The 21,549-nt window shown below is 38.8% G+C and overlaps 1 protein-coding gene across 3 annotated transcripts in view; it reads right to left on the reverse strand.

Annotated features, from left to right (window-relative positions):
- vps8 (VPS8 subunit of CORVET complex) overlaps window positions 1-21,549 on the reverse strand; it is a 432,205-nt gene that overhangs the window by 336,650 nt on the left and 74,006 nt on the right. For all 3 annotated transcript variants that reach the window (XM_078403484.1, XM_078403485.1, XM_078403483.1), the window contains exons 20-26: window positions 21,239-21,285; window positions 12,692-12,812; window positions 12,476-12,577; window positions 11,297-11,386; window positions 9,254-9,305; window positions 6,674-6,716; window positions 5,771-5,843 (exon numbers count right to left, since the gene is read on the reverse strand). In XM_078403484.1, the coding sequence (XP_078259610.1) occupies window positions 5,771-5,843; window positions 6,674-6,716; window positions 9,254-9,305; window positions 11,297-11,386; window positions 12,476-12,577; window positions 12,692-12,812; window positions 21,239-21,285 (528 nt within the window). The remainder of the gene's footprint in view (window positions 1-5,770; window positions 5,844-6,673; window positions 6,717-9,253; window positions 9,306-11,296; window positions 11,387-12,475; window positions 12,578-12,691; window positions 12,813-21,238; window positions 21,286-21,549) is intronic.

Genomic DNA, 21,549 nt, shown 5'->3' on the forward strand with positions numbered 1-21,549 from the left:
ACTCCCATTAGGGTCTTTTTACCCTTACAATTTCTCATTTCTATCCATACTGATTCAACATCTCCTGATTCTATGTCACCCCTTGCAAGAGAATGAATATCATTCCTTACCATCAGAGCAACCCCACCCCCTCTGCCCACCTGTCTGTCTTTTCTATACGTTGTGTACCCCTGAATATTCAGTTCCCAGCCCTGGTCCTCTTGTAGCCATGTCTCAGTGATCCCTACAACATCATACTTGCCCATGACTAACTGAGCCTCAAGCTCATCCACTTTATTTTTTATACTACGCGCATTTAAGTACAACACTTTAACTTCTGTATTTACCTCCCCTCTCACATCGTTCACAATTGGCCCTGCCCTTAATTTCTTTTCCGCTCTAGAACTTCTGTTCCCATTCTTCCGAGAGTCTTTTGCAATATCTCCTGTATTCCCTTTTACCTCATCTTCATATTCACAATTTGTTAACCCCTCCCCCCCACTACTTAGTTTAAAGCTTAGTTTAAAGATCTTCGGTTTACTCCCACACTCCAAAGAAGTACAGGTTTGTAGTTTAACTGGCTTGGTATAAATGTAAATTGCCCCTATTGTGTGTAGGATAGCGTTAATGTGCTGGGAACGCTGGTCGGTGCGGACTCGGTGGGCCAAAGGACCTGTTTCCGCGCTGTGTCTCTAAACAAAACAATTAATACAACTCCATAAATAAATCTAGCCTCTGCATAATTTTGAATATTAATTATCACTTAATAATGCAGCTATTGTTATTGAGCACTGATGCCTGGGAGAGGAATGTTGGAAACCAATTATGACGGGGGAGGTTCAATATGGTCTGGTGGAGAGCAAGAAAAAGGATGGATGAGACAAAGCAATAACCAAAATCACATGGAAAGAAAACAAATTGTTCCTGTGCAAGGAATGTAAAGGGAGGAGAATGGGCAAAGAGTATTGAAGGTCAGAAGAAAGGATAGGCAAGACTTTACAAACAGACTAAAATTAAACAATATAGCTAGCTGTGAGTGCAACCCTAAAAATAGTATATCATCCTCAACAAGGAATTGAAAGGCTTGGTCACAGCAGAGATAATTAGCCCCCAAAAAGTAAAACATTAAAGAAGAAAATGTGATGATATTGCAACAAGAGATTCATATATTCAACTTGCATCTTAAAAACATGGAAGACAAAAAGTCTTCTCAAGCCAATGTTTCTCACGCTCATTAATGTTTCTGTTGATAACCTGGATCCAGAGGTGCATACAGAATATGTATTCAGCAAATAATTTCTTCCAGCAATTAATTTCTCCATGGTACACCTCTTCAGAACAATTCTTTGTAATTACTAAGATATGTCAGTACTAGCCTTCAGTGATTTGGAGATTCCCTATTGCACTGGGATGCATGCTGCATTTATATTTATGTACCTTGTACATAATTTGCAAGAGTCTTTCTCAAGTTTGTGAACTTGCTTATTGTACAACAACAAAAACAGCCAAAATAATTTAACTTGCAGCTCCTGTGTGGCTGTTCCAATCATCTGATATTCATACTTCATAAGACATGCAATCATTATTTTGCAAGAAATCACTGACTACAGCTATGTGCAAAGCAATCATAAATCGTAATCACAAGCTCCTTAAGCAGTCTACCACTCTGTTGTGATGGACAACGTGATATATAGTTACCTCCCAACTTTTCATAATGGTTTGTCCACAATAGATTGCATCACAACTGGAAAGAGCTTTGTCCAATTCCACAAGAAATTTCAGGAAGTTGTGGATGTAGCCGTGTGTAAGCGGTTTGAAAGTGCACACCACCAGACTCAGAAACAGTTTCTTCCCCTCTATTATCCCCTCTATTATCAGGCTTCTGAAAGATCTTTCATGAGCTGGGGTACAGTTCAATTCTCCTCTACCACATTGTAGACATTGGACTTTGTGTCTGGAACTACTGCGCTGTAATGCCGAGAACTATATTCTGCACTCATTTTTCCCTACCCTCTATCCATTGAACTTTAGTTTGGCTTGATTGTATTTATGCATGATATTGTATGATTTGATTGGATAGCATACAAAACAAAGCTTTTCACTGTATCTCAGTACACGTGACAAAAGTAAACTCAAACCTAGACAATAGTCATTGTGCTGAAAACCAACATTCACAATGACTGTACTATAAAAAGGCTTTCAGTCCTTAGTCACAGACAATTGCTAAGTGCAGAATATAGTTCTCACACTCAGGAGCGCAATAAGGCCAAGTGCACCTCTGAGAGCAAACACAATGTCCCCACTCACCGAAAACTACATATGACTTGCCAGACTTTGTCCTGCCCCCACCTCTCTTCCTCCAGCTTTCTCCACCCCCTCACCCCACCACCATAATCAGTTTGAAGAAGGATCCTGACCCAAAACGTCACCTACCCATGTTCTCCAGAGATGTCTGACCCACTGAGTTACTCCAGCACTTAGTTTGTAAACAGGCATCTGCAGTTCCAAAATGATCTTCTCGTGTTGCAAACCCTTCATTTAAGTTTGCCCTCAAGTTAACTTGTTATTTGCTAAAATGTCCTTCACAATTAGCAGGACTGAAGCCATCACCTTCAGTTCCCAATACAAAATCCCTGATCAAGACCTCATCACTTTCCCCGATACCAAGCCAAACTCTTTCAATATTTATGTCATGAGTGAGTTGAGCTTGTACCTCATATTTAGAGTCATTGAGCTGTACTGTTCTATGTTTCATGTTCTATTCACTCTAAATGTGACCCGATCAATATCTTGTGTAACTGTAACATGATGCACCACTCCCTGTGCTTAAAACACTTGATCAATGAAGGCAAACAAATCACGTCTTCTTCACCACCTTACCGACCTGTATTTCTTTGAGTCAAATATGTGATTCATGGGTTCCTGCAAAATGCCATGGTGACTATTACTAACCAGTCCTACCCTTTCCACATGCATGTCTCTCAGAATCCCCTTGAATAAGTTTCTGACCACTAATGTTAGGTTCATTAGTTACCAAGCTTTTCCTTGCAGCCTTTCTTAAAGAGAGGCACATTAGCCACTGTCCTCTCTTCCAGCAACTGACTTATGGCCATCAACAACACAAATATTTCTGCTGGGTCCCACAAAACCTTCCTTAGCTCCCTCAAATGTTCTAGGATAGAGAGAGATAGAGGGGCACGGTGGCGCAGCGGTAGAGTTGCTGTCTTACAGCGCTAGAGACTCTGGTCCAATCCCGACTACTGGTGCTATCTGTACGGAGTTTGGACGTTCTCCCCGTGACCCCATGGGTTTTCTCCGAGATCTTCAGTTTTCTCCCACACTCCAAAGAGGTACAGGTTTGTAAGTTAATTGGCTTGGTACAAATGTAAATTGGCCCTAGTGTGTGTAGGATAGCGTTAATATGCGGGGATCTGGTCGGTGCGGACTCGGTGGGCCGAAGCCAAGAAACTAAAGGCCAGTGAGCTCTATTATCAATGGTAGAGAATTTTTTTAGAAACAATTCTCAGGTGTGGGATCACTTGGAAAGGCAGGGACTGATTAGGAGGAAGTCAAGATGGTTTGGTGCATGGGAACTGTTGCTTCATAAAATCTGATTAAATTATTTGAGGAGGTTACTAAGAAAATTGCTGAAGGCAAGGCAATAAGTGTGGACTATGGCCAAGCTTTGTACAAAGTATGAAATGGTAGGTTGGTCCACATGGGATCCAAGATGTTTGGGCAAACTGGATCCCAAGTTGATTTGATAATAATACGCAGAGGGTCGTGGTAGAGTGTTATTTTTCTGACTGGAAGTCTATAACTAGTGGTGTATCCACAGGGATCAATGCTGGACCTTTGTTGTTGTTCATAAATATAAATGACTTGGATGAAAATGTTTGTGGTTTGATAACTTTGCTGCCAACACAAAAATGAGGTGTTCTAGAAAGCGAAGGTTGTGAAAGGATACAGAGAAACAGAGATCAGTTAAATGGTTGGGCTGCAGAGTGGCTGATAGAATTTAATCCATATTAGTGTGAGGTAATACATTTTGGAAAGTTGGCCAGACATTCACGATAAAGGCAGGGACTTTAGAAGCTTTGATACACAGAGGGACCTTGAATAAAGACTACAGAACCCTGAAAATGGCAACAAATGGACAGGGTACTGTGAAAGGAATTCAGAGGTATTGGCTTGGGGCATCATAATGTAACAATACAAGAATCTGTATCAGTCACCCTTGGAATATTGTGCATAGTTCTGGTCAGCAGAATACAGAAAGGTTTTGTTTGCACTAAATGCAATGCAGAAGAGATTCACCAGGATGTTCTCTGGAATGAGGGGCTTTAGTTACAAGAAGAAAATGGATAGGCTGCATTTGTTCTCTCCAGGGTGCGGGAGCTAAGGGGTGACCTTATGGAAATCAAAAATTTATAAGAAGAATAGAGAGGGTAGATCGTGACAGTATTTTGTTCAAAAATAAGGGGGTCTAAAAGTAGAGAACATAGATTTAAATAAGATCTAAGGGATGGATTCTTCACACAGAGGGTCATGAATACATGGAACAAGCTGCCAGAGGAAGAGGTAGGGGCAATTATAATCACTTCATTTGAAAAAGTATTTTGGACAGATACATGGATAGGAAGGATATGGGCCACATTAAGGAAAATTGGGTTAGTACATATGGTACCACAATAGACTTTTATATTTTAAGGCAATTAAGGGACAGGAGGATAGTGTACAAAATGGTGCTGAGGTAAAGATGAGCATAATTTTACCACAAATGGTGGAACGGACACCAAAAGGTTGAATTACCTACTCCTGCTTCTTTTATGTTCTCTAAAAGCTTGTTATAATCTACCTTTGAACTGTTGATCTTCTGTCCATCCTATGCCACGATGTTGCCTGGACATGAGGAACTGAATTATATGGATATGTTAAAGGTAATAGGGGAAAGTTTTAATAGGAATTTGAAGGGCAACATTTTGGGTACATACATGGAATGATCTGTCAGAGGAAGTGACAGAGGTTGTTACAATAACATTTGAAAGGCACTGGGGTGGTACGTAGATAGGAAAGATTTACAGGGACATGGGTCAAACATGAGCAAATGAGACTATCTTAGATGGGCATTTTGATCAGCATAGATGAGTTAGGCCGAAGCGCATATTGTTGTGCTGTATGACTCTAAATTTCACAATACTCTGAAGAATCTCACAATGTTTTTGTTGCGTTGTGCAACGAAAAATACCAATCATTATCATTTGCAATCTGTGTCATTTATTACAATTGTATGTTAATGAGGATGCCTGATTTACACTTCTTAATGGAAAAATGCTTTCAAAATGAAACAAGCAGATCAATATTGGCTGATGATACAGAACATCTGTTCATGACTCAGGCAAGGCTGGGAAAGGAGGAACAATTGCACAATTGCACCTTTCCATTGTAGTCTTTCCCTGAACATTATGGGAAGATTGATTCAATAACCCTCTAATCCCACCCCTCGCCCTCATCCCAACCCTGCCGCCTAGAACATCCAGAATAGACGAGCAAAAACCAAAAGCTAGAATGTAGGCCATCTCCAATCCTTCTAAAACTGCAGGTATTTCCAAATTTGGGAAAAGGTCACAAATATAATTACAGGATAAACCTGGGGTATTGCAATACAGAAGCAACTGAAATAGTTGAAAACCCTTCCTAATGATCAAAATTACAGGATTATTTCATTGATGACTTGTCTTTATGCTGATAATGACAAAACAATGACTTTATGTTGGATAGATTTACTGACCTGATGCTTTACCAATGACACAAGGTCTTCTGGGATATTGCCAAGAGGATAGGCTCGTCCAGCCAGACAACAGCTGAAATAGGAAAATAATTCAAGTGTTGCAAGAATTCTATTGGGCAAGTATCTTATCCTAGCTGCATTTTTAAACATGTACTGTGCAATTAAACATCAATAACTTTTATAAACTTCTTCACAATAACAAAGCAGCACTCATGTAAAGATCGCCAGCAGGATATCACCTAGTAAAATCAATCAATCAAGCACAATTAGTTTGTGGAGTCAAAATATTTTCCTATTCTGATTAAGATGCCTGGATACTCAAGGAATTAAGAGATGCCATGGGAAGTTAATCTAGAGAAAGTTGAAGGCAACTAAAAAGAGAGTTATTTTCAAATTTTGCTTTGCAGAGTTCTGTTCATTAATTGTAAACACGTATGGCAAAGATAGGCTGGCAAATTATCAAGAATCAAATTGACTATTTGGAAAATTTGTTCATTTTACAAATGATGTGGGAAAGTGGAGTGCCTCGAGAGTGAATGGGTTTGGCAGCCAAAGCCAAACAATGGACAAAAAACTCTTACCTACCAGAAACCTTTAGCTAGACGAAGAGGATATCAGTCTTTTCGTATCTATAGATTTTGTACACTGTGACATGAGATTGCTCATTTTAAATGCTGACAAAATAACATGTTTTCATTTGCATTCGATATGTCATTACCTATACAGCTACATATGAACCCGAAGCAGGAAAGTTTTATTAACCAAATACCTCTTAGATTGCTGGCATGGACTTTGTGGACTGAATGGCCTCCTATCGCATTGTATTTTTCAATGATTCAAATATAAAACCAGACTTAAATTAAGTTAATACTTTTATAGTGCAATTTATACAACATAACTTACCTTATGTACACCAATAACTTATTGCCCATAACTACTTGTTCATCTAAAAACAAAAGAAGAATTGTAATTCATACATAAAGGGTCTATTTTAACCATACATTTTGTTCATGCAAAATGTTAGTATTTTATTTGTTAAGTTATTAAGAAGCCTATACGTTTGACACAACTGAGCATTAACATGTGCACCAAAGTAATCAAACACGCATATTCATTAATAATTGCCCACTGGCTGAACTTTGATATCATCTGTGGCAGCATCAAGCAAACAAAACCACATCAGGATCAAATCATCCATTTCTTTATCTTTTGTGTGCTTTGACCAAGCACTCCATGTCTGTAGGTCTCATGTTATCTTGATCCAAATGCAGCATTAAACTGTTGATCATCAAATGGCCAAATTGTGACAAAGGTAATTCTCTCAATGCTCAACCAAGTGTGCCATCAAGCAGCCCTGGTAAAACTGAAACCAATGGGTTTCGAGGGAAAATACTCAGAACGCTAAAGTCACACCTCGCACTAAGCAAGATTGTTCTGATTCTCAGAGATCAATCAATCTATTCGCTGAATATCACTGCAGATATTTCTTCCGCAAAGCTCACTGGTTCTATTATTTTCCTTCTTTTAAACATTCCTCAAAGACTAATGTTTTGGTCAATCATCTGTTCTTCTAGCGCAGGCACAGCGTCGTCTCCTCTGTTATCAGGTTTCTGAATGGTCCTTTCATAAGCTAGGGTACAGTTCCGATTCTCCAACCGATCTTATTGCCGTCATTCGACTTTTTCTTTTGGAATTGTTACACCACCAGGCTGAGAACTATATTCTGCACTCTGCTTCTTTCTTTCTGCGCTACCTATTGGACTTAGGTTTGGCTTGATTATAGTCATGTTTAGTATTATCTGATTTGATTATAACTTGCAAAACAAAGCTTTTCACTGTACTTGGTACACGTGACAATAATAAGCCTAATCCTAAACCTAAAATATCACTATATCCCAGTATCAATTTTATTGAAAATGTCCATTTAGGTACATTAAAAATAGCAGACAAATACAGTCCCAGGAAGCAGCAGCAAATATTCATCGAGCGTGTGGACCATCCAGTTCCTCAATGAGGAATCAATTATCAATTGGAAAGAATGTCTTAAATAAAAACAAAGTCAGTTGGAAAAAACGACATGCATATTGTAGTGCCAGACAATTAGAGCAAATCCCAAAGCATGTGTTTGCAGGAGTTTTAATCTTTACTAGTTCACATCAATAAATGCAACTTGGGGATATCCTGTTTCTCCAGCCCTAGCATAATATATTACATGGATTCAAGTTGACAATCAATATGAAATAATAAAAGAATTCCAATAATTTCACACATATAACCTTCACATATTAATGTAAAGCCATTTAAATGCATGCATCAAATAAATTGAATTTAGCAATAAAAATAAAACTGCAAATGTTACCCTTAAATAAAACCAGATATGTTCTAATGTTGAATTCAAGAAAATGATAGTTCCATAGGGAGAATGACAAGTTTGGGATGCTTGTTTTAACTCAATGTAGAATTCAATGGCAGGATGAAAAGTTCAATTTTTGCACAATGAGGCAAGCAAATTATCACAGCAAGAAGAACGAGTAAGTGGGAAACAAGATGGATAACATAAGGATACATAAAAAGAAATGTCAGATTAATAAATACAAGAAAGTTGAAAAATGCAATTCAAGAGAGAGCTGGAATCTCTGCTTTGCAAGCAGAAGGCAAAGAAATTCAAGTAAACAACCTCTCAGCATGTTACAAAGCAGTATTGACAGAAAGTTTGGAATAATCTCATGCAGAGAAAAAGAAAAAGAAAAGCAAAGAAAAAGTAGAAGTCTAAAGGAAATCAAAGTGGCAGTGGTCCTGTGAAGTAGGGCGCAAGCCACAAATTGGCCTCAGGCGTTGGATCACAAGATCCCGCCACTAGACTGCACCAAAGGCCCCTCGCATTGTCAAAGGTTATCAGAGACATTTATTAACAAATGTACTTAAATAATTAAAACATTAAAAATTAAAGTATTAAATTTATTTCATAATTTAATTAAAATAAAGCAATTTTCTAAATTTGCCTTTTCAAGCCAGGACAGTAAAGTGAATGGGAATATGCTACATTCACCAAGACTGACCAACATAAAGCTGGGTGGAAAGTGTACCTGGCCACTGAGCTCAGCATGACCCAGCACTGCTGCTGGATCCAGTGTCCAATGCAGCAGCAGAGCACCAGGTCAGATCTGCTGCCATCTGGACTCCAATACAGTAATTGCCCACTGGCATTCCTGACATTCACACCTTCAATGTGCAGGTGTGAATGTCAGGAGCAAATTGTAATGATAAATGCTTAAACTGCAAGCTGAAGAGAAGCAAGATTTGGTGTAGTGTGTAAGGCAACAGAAGATGAAAGACAATAAAAATCAGAACATGGTGTATGTATGCAATTTGGTGCATGATTCTACATTCGCTACCTGTAAACAAATAAACAAATGAAAACTTTAATCTTGAACTTTCACATATAACTGTTGACATGAACAAATTGAATAAAAAAGTTTATACCTGCAAGAGATTTTCCAGCTCGGAGAGGTGGACTAATAATCTGGAACAATTTCTGAAAATAATTAGAAAAAACGAATATGTTACATGAAACTAATTTCACAAGGTCAATAGGCTTAACATAGCCGTTCAAGGTTGAAATTGGTAATTTAATGAATCAGCAGGCAAACAAAAAAAATCATCAATATTTTGCATACTTCTTGCAGAGAAAATATCAGACCACCTGAGGTGAACAATCAGCTTTTGTATCCAGGTAATGCACAAGCTGTCTGAGGAAAAGACTACATGACTTCAGATCAATAACTATTAGCAGTTTATTTTCATTTTAATCAATAATTAATTAAATGGCTCTAAGTAAATCACACCTATTTAGTGATATATTTTGGATGGCATCCTCTAATATGGAAAACCAGGCCCAGTGTCTAATAGGTAATTAAGCAAAGACTGTACCATGCATGATCATGTTTATTCTCTGCACAAACGGGGCTTGTTCACACTTCCTTCCTCTCCAAATTCCTATTCCCAACTTAAACATTTCCCTATATTTTACCCTCACAGGTTTGGTTGTATAAAGATATCCCCATTTGCTTCGAACAACCTATCATTTTACACAACTTATTAATGTGCATCAGGCATACGGAACAAGTCAAAATGTGTTACAATAAGTCAGCTACACAAGACAAAAATATAGCTATTACAATCTCATAACTGACTAGATTTAAAAACAAAATATTGAAGGGTAAAAAAAATTCCATCACCAGTCTTGTTTCTTACCCCAAAATACTAATTTTCAAATAAATATTATGTTAATAAACAACAATGTTATCATTAGTTTAAAGCTCTACCTCTGTCCAAACCACTGATTTCTTGTCAATTTAGGGGATTAAGCTTAAGAGAGTTTCCACACAGCATCAGAGCTTTCTGGTCTGTGTAATGAGAGCAAAACTTCATCTTGTATCTCTTCTTCACATACAGCTGCCAAGAAATTGAAACACCAATCTGCCTGGCAATTCGTGCCCCTGCAGTTTCAAAAGAACCTGTCACTGATGTGTACCATTTCTCTATTATGAAGTAAAATCTCTCTCAAGAGAAAAGAGAAAAACCTGTCCTGAATATATCTTTTCAGAAACAGGTTATCAGACATTTATTGTATCTAATGTTTGTGGGAGATATTCACAGAAGTCACAGAGACTCAAGTGGAATGCCGGCTACTTTATTGAAAGGTTAAATGTTACCCATGATTAGGTATCAGGTGAGATGCTGTTAATAGCCTTAAGATCAAAGTACTTTCAGCATACTGTTCATAAAATATTTTAATCAATATGATTCCCATCATTTTATTGGTGCCAAAGTAAGAGCACTACAGCTTAATCTGATGTCAGGAGTTCACTAACAGCTTCAGACTTCTGAGTACTGTTATATGGGCTGCTGCCGAAATGGGAAAGGTGATTTTACTATGTCATACTGATGCACATATTGTATAGTTGGCTAACTATACAATAGATAACATTAAGTTTTCAGTGCTGACACAGTTTATCAGTAAGTTTCATTTACCAAATTAACATCTTTCACTGTGACATTTTATACTGTATGACAAATCCCTTTTTGCCCAAGAAGAGGTGATAATCCACTATCTTGAAGTGCCGTTGCCTATGTCGGAAAGGCAGTCCCACAATGCAGAAAGGGGGACATGCTGTCAGCAAAGAATCAGTAATCTGGACAGGTTACAGATGATGATTACTAAACGATCAGATTGTTGTAAATAAATCAATTGTTTCACCAATGTCCTTCAGGGAAGAAATTCCTCCAGGGAAGAAAGTCTGCCTGATCCGGGCTCCAGATACACCAATGTAATTAACTCTTAAAAGACCCAGGAATTACTCAATTCAAGGGCAATCAGGGTTGGACAAAGAATACGCACATTGATAAATAATGACATATCCCAAAAAACAAATATTTCCCATACAGAATGATTTGTGAACTGGAAGGGAATTTTCAGGTGGTAATATTTGCTTCCATCAGTCGCCCTTAGCTTGCAGGACATACCTCCATAGGAGTGATGTAGTCATTCATTCCTCGATTGTGCACATAGATCATGGCATCGTACAGAGAGTGTTCCCAGCACATGTGGACCACCTAAAGCACATAAAGACATATTTAGTTAAAAAGGTCCAAAAAGACCAATGTAGAGGTGGTTTCGTATCAATCATTTCACATTAAAGACACAGTCACAGATACATGGCAGGGTGTCGCAGCAGTAGAGCTGCTGTCTTACAGCGCTTGCAGCGCCGCAGATCTGGGTTCAATCCTGACTACGGGTGCTGTACGTGGGTTTTCTCCGAGATCGCTGGTTTCCTCCCACACTCCAAAGACATACAGGTTTGTAGGTTAATTGGCTTGCTATAAATGTAAATTGTTCCTAGTGTGTGTAGGATAGTTTTAGTGTACAGGGATCACTGGTCGGCGTGGACTCGGTGGGCTGAAGGGCCTGTTTCCGCGCTGTATCTCTAAACCAAACTAAAAAATACATCACAATGGAGGAATGTTTACTAAACTAAGTTAATAAGCTGCAATATTTGTCATTGTAATATCAAAAGTTAAGATCACATAGCTAGTTTTATTAATCTGTGAATAATATAATATAAATTATTATCCATATTTTAAAGCTAAAGAGGAAACTGTGTGCTGTAAACATTTAACACTATCACCAGCTTCACGATGTTAGGCCGCAGAGCGGACAGAGATACGACACAGAAAAAGTTGCATCTTCAACGAGAGAAAAGATAAAAAAGTGTTCCCCAACCCCCACCCCCCCAACATAATACAAAACTAAAGATACACTAAAACATACAAATGAAACAGACTAAAAAACAACAAAAGGGACGAGACAGGCTGTTGGCGAGGCTGCCACTTACGGCGCCACCCGGTGGAATCAGTAATTATAATGCCAAAAAAAGCATTCTGTGATATGTTCTTAAGTATGAAAATAAGAGAGTAAGAACTAGAGGAAACAGACTATTCGGGAAAGTGCCTCTGAGGTAATAACCAAATAGCCAGGGAAAATTTGAAGGCATAGCCATTATCCCAGACACACCGTAGAAAATATAACAGGAGGTTAAGGCTAGGATACACACACATTGTGCTGGCAGTCAAAAGAGAGCAATCTAATACACAAGGGACTAAATAATCTATGTTAAGAAAAAGCACAAAAAAAACTGAATTCACCTGTTGAATGTCCAAACTAGTGATGTCCATGTGTACTATGCATGCTTCAATATTCTCCATCATGTTTCTGTCCTGGAAGTGGATGAGCAGATCCTTCATTACCTGTGGGGGGGAAAAAAATGTGCTAAGAGTGACTCAGCAGTTAGGCAGCATTATGGAAGACATGGTTAGGTCATGTTTCAGCTTGGGACCCTTCTTCAAACTAATTTTCATTACCTGTGGTGTAATGCTTGTTAGCTTGTCATTTAAAATGTAGGGTTCCAGGCATTCAATAAACACTCCTTTAGCCACCGAGATCTCACTCAACTTATTGTAGATCTGGCCAAATAGAAGATCTCTGAATCAAAGGAAAGTTAGTTTACTTTACTATGAAAACAGCTATATCTCGATAAATATTTTATATATATTATGGAATTGTACATCTACATATATTGAAAGAAACATGAGGAATAGATAATTTAAAAGTGCGTATTTCTGGATAGAGATGAAAATTCAATATGTAAAACGTAATGGTATTAAACATTTAAAAAAAAATAGAAAGCACACAAAACACGAAATTGAGGGCAATTACTTTGCACATCATTGTCCATGCTGGTGGACAAGAAAAGGTACCCTGAACTAGTCCTACCTTCCAGCACTTGGTCCACAGCTTTGCAAGTTACAGCTCAATGACTGATAAAGTGTGATGAGGATTCCTTCATCTACCATCCTTTCAGTCAGTCCCTATCACCTTCCATATGAAAATAGTTTTTCTATAATGTCCCAAAATTGCTACTCACAATTACTTATATCCATGCCCACTGGATTTTGACTCCCCAGTGAACAGAAATAAGTCCTTTCCAATTATTTTACCTGGACCACTCAATTTTACACACCTCAATCATAGCATCTCTCAGCCTCATCTATTCCAAAGAAAGCTTCCTCCATAACCCCATCCTCAACTTGCTGCTGTTTGTAGTTTTAAGATAAACATAAAACTTTAGGAACTTAAATGTGACTGAAGACCACTTTGTACAAGCAGCTTTCCTGGGACATTTACACCACTTTATTGTTCAAAGGATTCCAAAGTTGTAAAATTATTTACTGTTGTACGAACTATTGTCTGCCATGAATGCCATGAGTACAACGTTTTTCCAAATCATTATCATCATTGATGTATGGGTGCCACAGGGGCACTGCATGTAGTTCCCAAATTCAATCAGTCCTCGGGCATGGTCTCAGTGTGGTTTGTAAAATCTCCCCTTGATCATATGGTTTCCACCATAGCTCTACCTAATATACAGTATGCTGGTAGGTTAATCGGCCACTGTAAATTATCCCTGAGTATACACAACTGACAAAAGTCCTTTCAGAGTGCTAAACGAGAAGGGCTGAGAAGGTTTGTCTGTTAGAGACATCACAGTTTAGGTGTTTGGAGATGCAGGGTATGATTCTTTGGATGCGGTGAGATGGAAGATGAGGACAAGGAGGGCACTGCTTTTTGGAACTAGAAGGAATGTAAGTAGGAAATGAAATGGATTCAAAAGCCTGTCAACTAAAGCACCGAGGAATTTTCACATGTTAAAAAAGGAAGACACACTGGAACTAGGAAACTGGTAACCGTCAGAAGTAGCGCAGTCATTGATACTGATAGGCTGCTTAAGAATCAGAAAAAAAGTTAAGCCAAGAAAACACGTGCGCTCACGGACAAGAAGCAAGAAATGGGGAAGATATGTGTCAAACGCAGGCAAATGGAATTAGCTCAGGTATGTAACATTGTCGGCATGGACAAGTAGGTTGGAAGGGCTGTGTGAGTGCTGTATACCTCTATGACTCTAAATGAAAAGCAGCAATCGCAAGTAGCATATCATCACTATTTAAAACACACAATTCGCATTAATAAAACAGTCTAACTGGTAAAGCAGATGTTTCAAAATTTATGACACAGAACAGCTTGTTCCAAATCTATTCATCCGAAACCTACGGCTGATTTAAAGCTGAATAGCAGGTAGGCAGCTGTGGGCATTCTCTCCAGAAGCTGATCATCTTGTGTGAGATTCCAACATTCTGCTATTTTTATGATCACTAATTAATGTTGGTGTGGGAAAACAGGAGGATAATAAAGAAATAAGCAAGCTTCCCAAAATCCACCCATCATATTTTCACAGAATATTGTTGGTACAAAGGCTGCCATGAAATTATATTTTACACTCAAAGAATGTCTTCCTGCAGCTTTTGCTTTCTCATTAAAGTTTTACAAAACTGCACTGGGAATGGACTACAAGATCACCTACTCTGCTCAATTCGAAATTAAACCGGCAGATATGGGAACAGGTAAAAGAAGTCCAAATAACAATAACAATGAAAAATATCTGACCATATTCTTAACATCCAAGTTATACTCCATAATTTTGTTAGCAACATTACATGTCAAATAGAGGGGTTATTGTTTCCTCATATTTCCTGTGGGATGCAAATAAAATATTTATTGCCCTTCATTAACTACCCTCAAGGAGGTCACAATGAGCTGCTTTTTTAAACTATTGCTGCACATGCTGACAGCGATGCAAGATACATGACTTTTTGAAGATGAAGCAATTATAATCAGGTATTATGCGGTAGTGGTCATGAGTGCAAATGAGAACCAGTCTTCAAACCATTTCAAACATAAACCTTACAAACAGTCATCAGTTTTGAAGATACAAGGAGAGCTGCAAGAATAAAAACTGCTATCTGTGGGGAGAGTGAGCTGCCAGCCAGAATGGGATCCACTTAAGCAATATGCTTCAGTAACTTTTAAAACATTCTCTTTTAATTGGCTTTATGAAGATAATTTGTTATGTAATGTGACATCCATCAATAGTGCATGGGTATGGAAGTAGACTGTTGGGTAGGGGACTAGCTGATCTTTACACCCACGTAAAACGTACAGGGAGATACTATTGATAAATCGTTATGTTGATTGAATTATAATGAAAACTCCAGAATGAGATCAAGCAAGGCACTAGGTGGACTATTCCGCCATTGAACAAGTGATCATGGTCACATTTGACAAAAAATATTTGGTGTTTGTGGATCCACAGAACCATCCTTCAGTATATGGTTAAAAGCAATTGTTTTGGGTGTCTGGTGTGTGAATGTGTTGGTGTTGGTGTTGTCAGTTAACAAATGCTTCCATTGTAACAATGTAATTCTATTAAACCACATGTCTGCACACAAATAATATGAAATTATGACTATTGAACTGTATTTAATCACCTGGTTATCATTGCACTTAAATATTTTATGAACTTAATGTACTTGGAGTTGAGAGATTCTACCAGTAGATTTTGCCACTCGGTGTGTAATGCACATCCGCTTGTGACAAATAAAGACCTGTTACATTTACTGTTCCCGTCCCCAAGTAGCTCATAGTCACAAGATGTCCAAATTATGATGAAAAATGTAGTGGAAGTGCAGAAATATCCATATCACTCATGCAGTGGATCAGATTATGGCCCAAATTTCTGCTCATCCCATGACTGCACTAACTTCCTGCGGCCCTGTGGATGGAGTTGAGCTAAAGGTCCTGTCACTATGATAGTCCCACAAAGTGGAGCTGTCTGGAGAACAAGAGTTACTTCAAGACAATTCTCCTACCGGGAGGAGGTGGCTGATCTGGCACTCTGGTGTCAGGACAATAGCCTCCTCTTGAATGTCACAAAAACTAAGGAGCTGATTGTGGACTTTAGAAGGGCTCAACATCCAAGGACGTACACGCCACTGGAGATAAATGGGTCTACTGTGGATAGGGTGAGCAGTTTTAAATACTTGGGAGTCCACATCAAAGAGGATCTGACATGGGCAACGCACATTGCCGCACTGGTGGGTAAGGCAAAGCAGCGCCTTTACCACCTTAGACAGCTGAGGAAATTCAGAGTGTCTCTGAGGATCCTTCATTGCTTCTACTCTGGGGCTGTAGAGAGCATCCTGTCCGGCCACATTACAGTCTGGTTTGGGAACAGCTCTGCCCAGGACAGGATGGCCCTGCAGAGAGTAGTGCGTTCGGCAGAACGCACCATGGGAACTACACTCGCCCCCCTGCAGGACCTATACATCAGGAGGTGTAGATCGAGAGCAAGCAAGATTATGAGGGACCCCTGCCACCCCAGCAACAGACTGTTCCAGATGCTACGGTCAGGCAAACGTCTCCGCTGTCACGCTGTGAAAACGGGGAGGATGAGACGAAGTTTCTTCCCACAAGCCATCAGGACTGTTAACTTTTATAACTCCAGGGACCAATTTTTGTCTTCTCTGTATTAACTTTATGTCATACTTTGAGAATCTAAAAGAACTACCCACTAACTGAGGGCACTTGATTGCAGTTGGGGATCTGCCTTTAATTATGTTTTACTTTTATTTATTTACTTATATTTGTTTACACAATTACCGATTACCTCACAGGATGGCTGATGCATAATGAATGAGAGAATCCTGAACCATCTGGCATGTTGTAGATATGTATGGGCCTGCGCCTTGGAAGAATGTAGAGGTTTTGCTGTCAAATTGTGCATTTGTATTTGTGATATGATATATTGTCAACACATCAGCTGCAAAAGGGTGTCCAGGGAGGGTGGGTGAGGGTTATTTTTGTTGTTATATATAAAGAACAAAATGGAGGGGAATGTAATGCATTACGTTTTTTCATATTGTATCTTTCCTTCAATAAAAATAAATATTTTAAAAAATAATTTTTTTAAAAAAACTTTATATTATATGCAGTAACTGTAATTCTTTTTTGTGCACAATCCGCAGGCATTGCCACTTTCATTTCACTGCACATCGTGTATGCGTATGTGACAAATAAACTTGACTTGACTTGACTTGATTAAAATAAAATTTAAAATTAACAGTTTACATATAATCACAATTTTAAAACATTACCTGATATAAATTAATTTAAAACATTGATCTTAATTAACAAATTCAGCGACTTGATTGAAATGAATGGTGTTGCATAAACCCTGAGGGACAAGTGATGAAACCCTTTAACCTTTCAGCTCAGAATAATTGATCAGAGTACCCACTCAGCGTGAGACCAGCACAGAGTGGGAGCCAGCCGCCCAGCTGAAGTTAGAGATGCTCCAATCCCCGTAATGCTGTTAGCTGTCCGTTCTTTCCAAACTGTCAGCTGAAGAGGAGCAGATCTTTACCACAGCTTTATCACAACTAGTCAAGTCAGGTCTATTGTCATACGCACAAATGCGGTGAGATAAAAGGTACTATGAAAAATCTTTATTGCAGCAGCATCACACGCACATAGACTTAATCAAAAATATAACAGCAAATTATACATAGATTGCACAAAATATCTAAATGATAGAAGGATGTGAAAAGCAATATGACAGTAGAAAAATGTAATGAGAAAAACATACAAAAAAATAATTAGAAAAACAAACAAGTCCATGGTAGTACAATAGGTGGATCACAGTTAGACATAAAATGCTGGAGTAACTCAGCGGGACAGGCAGCATCTCTGGAGAGAAGGAATGGGTGATGTTTCGGGTCGAGAACAATCTTCAATGTGAAGAAGGGTCTCGACCGGAAACGTCACCCATTCCTTCTCCCCAGAGATGTTGCCTGTCCAGCTGAGTTACTCCAGCATTTTGTGCCTATCTTCGGTTTAGACCAGCATCTGCAGTTCCTTCCTACACAGGTCACTGTGTACCATTGTTATGGTACAATTAGGGTCATGCAGGTTAATTCAATAAGGAAGAAAAAGGTATTCATCACCATTTGACAGAATATCACAGAATTTTGCAAGCTACGATGGCTCTCAGGCCTATACAGGCACAAACACACAAAGAAATCAGAAAGCATTATATGTGACTGAAAAGATAGCTTTCATACACATAATTTTTCCGTTCTTCCTGTGATTATGTATTTGTGCATTACATGCAGTACATTTCCTTCGAAAACAGTAAAAATGACAATTGTCAAAGTACTAGAAAGTCTTGAAGCTAGATTAATCACCTCTTTCTAACTGGCTTTTTACACAGAAATCTAATCAAAGAACCCTACTTCAATTCCAGAACACGTCACCAGATTCTTGCTGAATGAAGAACTCGAGTATCAGCATAACATTCAGTATATTTCAACAACTAAACATTAACCACTCTCAACAATTACAAGGGGAAAATATGCTGGCTTTTGCTTCCAGAGGATTTGAGTACAAGAGCAAACAGGTTTTAGCTATAATTACACAAGACCTTGATAACATTGCAACAGGAGTACTGTGTATAGTTTCGATCTCTCTTCCAAAATAATGTACACTTACCATGGAGTGCAAGATTTGCCACTCGTTTTATATGGCTGCATTGCCAAATAAAAAGTCAAGTAGACTAGCACTGTATTCTCAAGCTTGAAGAAGAAACAGAGATGATTGCAGAATTTGCCACGGTGAACAGAGAGTCCAGAAAGAGGTAAGGTAAGGTTCACAAAGGTAAGCCATTTAGGAGTGAGATAATGAAAAATATTTTCACTCAGAAATAGGCAGATATTTGGAATTCACTATCCCCAAAAACCGTGATGATTCAGCAATCAAATTAATTGAGAATAGGTATTGATAGATTTCTAGATCCAGTAATCCGGCACACTCAGCGTGTTGGTGGTGCCAGATTGGCAGATCTTTTTGACTACAATACAATACAATACAATATATCTTTATTGTCATTGTACCCAGGGGTACAACGAGATTGGGAATGCGCCTCCCATACGATGCAATAATTTAATTAATTTAGACAACAGCAACCCAACGAAACAATTGTAACAGTTTTAGACAGGATAAAGTGCAAGTAGATCTGTGCCGGATCACTATGCATTGTGATCATCCGGCTCAGCAGGACCGGTTCATAGCAGCTATGGCCCTGGGGATGAAGCTGTTCCTGAGTCTGGAGGTGCGGGCGTAGAAGACCTTGTATCGTCTGCCCGATGGAAGGAGTTCGAACAGACTGTTGCAGGGGTGTGAAGAGTCTTTGTGGATGCTGGTGGCTTTTCTGAGGCATCGTGTGTTGTAGATGCCCTCCAAGTCTGGTAGCTGTGTTCCGATGGCCCTCTGAGCTCTATGGACTACCCACTGTAGAGCTTTCCTTTCTGTTGAATGTTATTCCAATTGAAACTATAATACACCTTTAATCCCTTTTCTTTTAAATGTTACAGTTGTTCAATTCATTTTTCTAGTAAACCAGTGTGTTTTATGAGAGCAGTGGACCTGGGTCTTGGTGACTTTCAAGGCAGAATGGGAAAGGGGTCAACATTAACGTCTGGTGTTTTAAAACATAACAGGGACATGGGAACCCTGGTGTATGAAAAAGAGCAGGGGAACCAAGGCTCCAGTATGTTTAAAAGCAGCGGGAGATTCGGGAGCCCACTGTGTTTAAAGCAGCAAGAGAACTGGGCCCCCACTGAGTTAAAAGCAGCAGGGGAAATGGGGCCCTACTGAGTTTAAAGTAGTTTGAATGGCCTAATTCTGCTCCTATCCTCTGAACATTCTCTTAAATCTTCTCTGTACCCTTTCCAGCTTGACAACATCTTTCCTCTAACATGATGCCCAAAACTGAATATAATATTCGAAAATTGGCCTCACCCATATCTTATATAACTGCAACATGACCTCCCAATTTCTATACTCAATACTCTGACTGATGAAGGCCAATGTGCCACAAGCCTTTGCACCACCCTGTCTACCTGCGACATCATTTTCAAGGAATTATGTACCTGCACTCCTCGACCCCTCTGCTCCACAACACTCCCCAGAGCCTTCCCAGTGTAGACCCTGCCCATTAGACTTCCCAAAATCCAACATCTCACATTTCTCTGTATTCAATTCTATCAATCGTTCCTCAGCTCACCTGCCCAATCGAGCAAGATCCTACTACAATTTTTGACAACCATCTTCACTATCTACAATACCAACTTTTGTGTCAAGAGTGCTAAGGTATGCTAAAGAGAGTGCAGGAATAATTACCCAGAGATCCAAATGTTGCACCTTCAGGATTTCTGAATATCTGATAGCAGATATGTAGATAGTGCAGGAGAAGAGTGTTGAGGCAGAAGAGCGACCACCATCTTGATGAATCTCTCAGAGACTCGAAGAGATGCCCTTCTCCTGCTGCTTCTTAGTAACACTCGCTCGGAAAGTCTTCATTGCAAGCAAGTTTAAAGCACTAGTTGATTTAAAGCAGCAAACTAATCATACAATAAGATTATACTAACTGGCAATGTAGTTGGCCATAAGTAGTAGTTTATATGATGGACAAAGGCCAAGATTATGAATTGTTAGAGGAAGATTATTTGCTCAAAGACACTCTGACCCATATTTTAAGATATGACATTTCTTAATTCAGAAGATTTGCAATGCAAAGGGAAACCTATTCCCAACATGTGTAGGAAGGAACTGCAGAAGCTGGTTTAAACCGTAAACACAAAATGCTAGAGTAACTCAGCGGGACAGGCAGCATCTCTGGAGAGACCCTACTTCAGACTCAAGTCTTCAAATTTAGTCTGAAGAAGGGCCTCGTCCCAAAACATCACCCATTCCTTCTTATTCTCAATATATTACCTTTCATAATTGCAGTTAATATTATCTTCATTTTATGAACCAAAATAATTAATTGCTGACATTAATGAAATTTCATAAACAAAGCTAAAAATCAAAATTCAAAAATTTGCCAACAAACCTTCATCTTCAACCTAACCATTTAAATTTAGCACAGGCATTAAAAATATATAATATCTGAGACTTACATGCGTTCCAGCAGAAGACAGTAATCCACCATGACAGGTACCATCTCCTACAAAGGAAATTATGATAAAACATAAATATTTGATGACAGAGAACACACGATTTCCGTGAGAGGTTTCAACACTATGAGAGAATTCCCCCAAATATTAATAATCTGGTTCAGTTGACAATGTGCTTATTCTCTGGTTTCTTTCAAAACAAAAGATATCTTGAATAACAATACTAACAAAATGCATTAACTGATTATTTATTTCACAAAGACTGACAAATATGACCACTGCACTTAAAAAATGTCATCCTGTGAACAGAAGTG

This window comes from Rhinoraja longicauda, chromosome 8, assembly GCF_053455715.1.
Source record: "Rhinoraja longicauda isolate Sanriku21f chromosome 8, sRhiLon1.1, whole genome shotgun sequence".
NCBI lineage: Eukaryota > Metazoa > Chordata > Chondrichthyes > Rajiformes > Arhynchobatidae > Rhinoraja > Rhinoraja longicauda.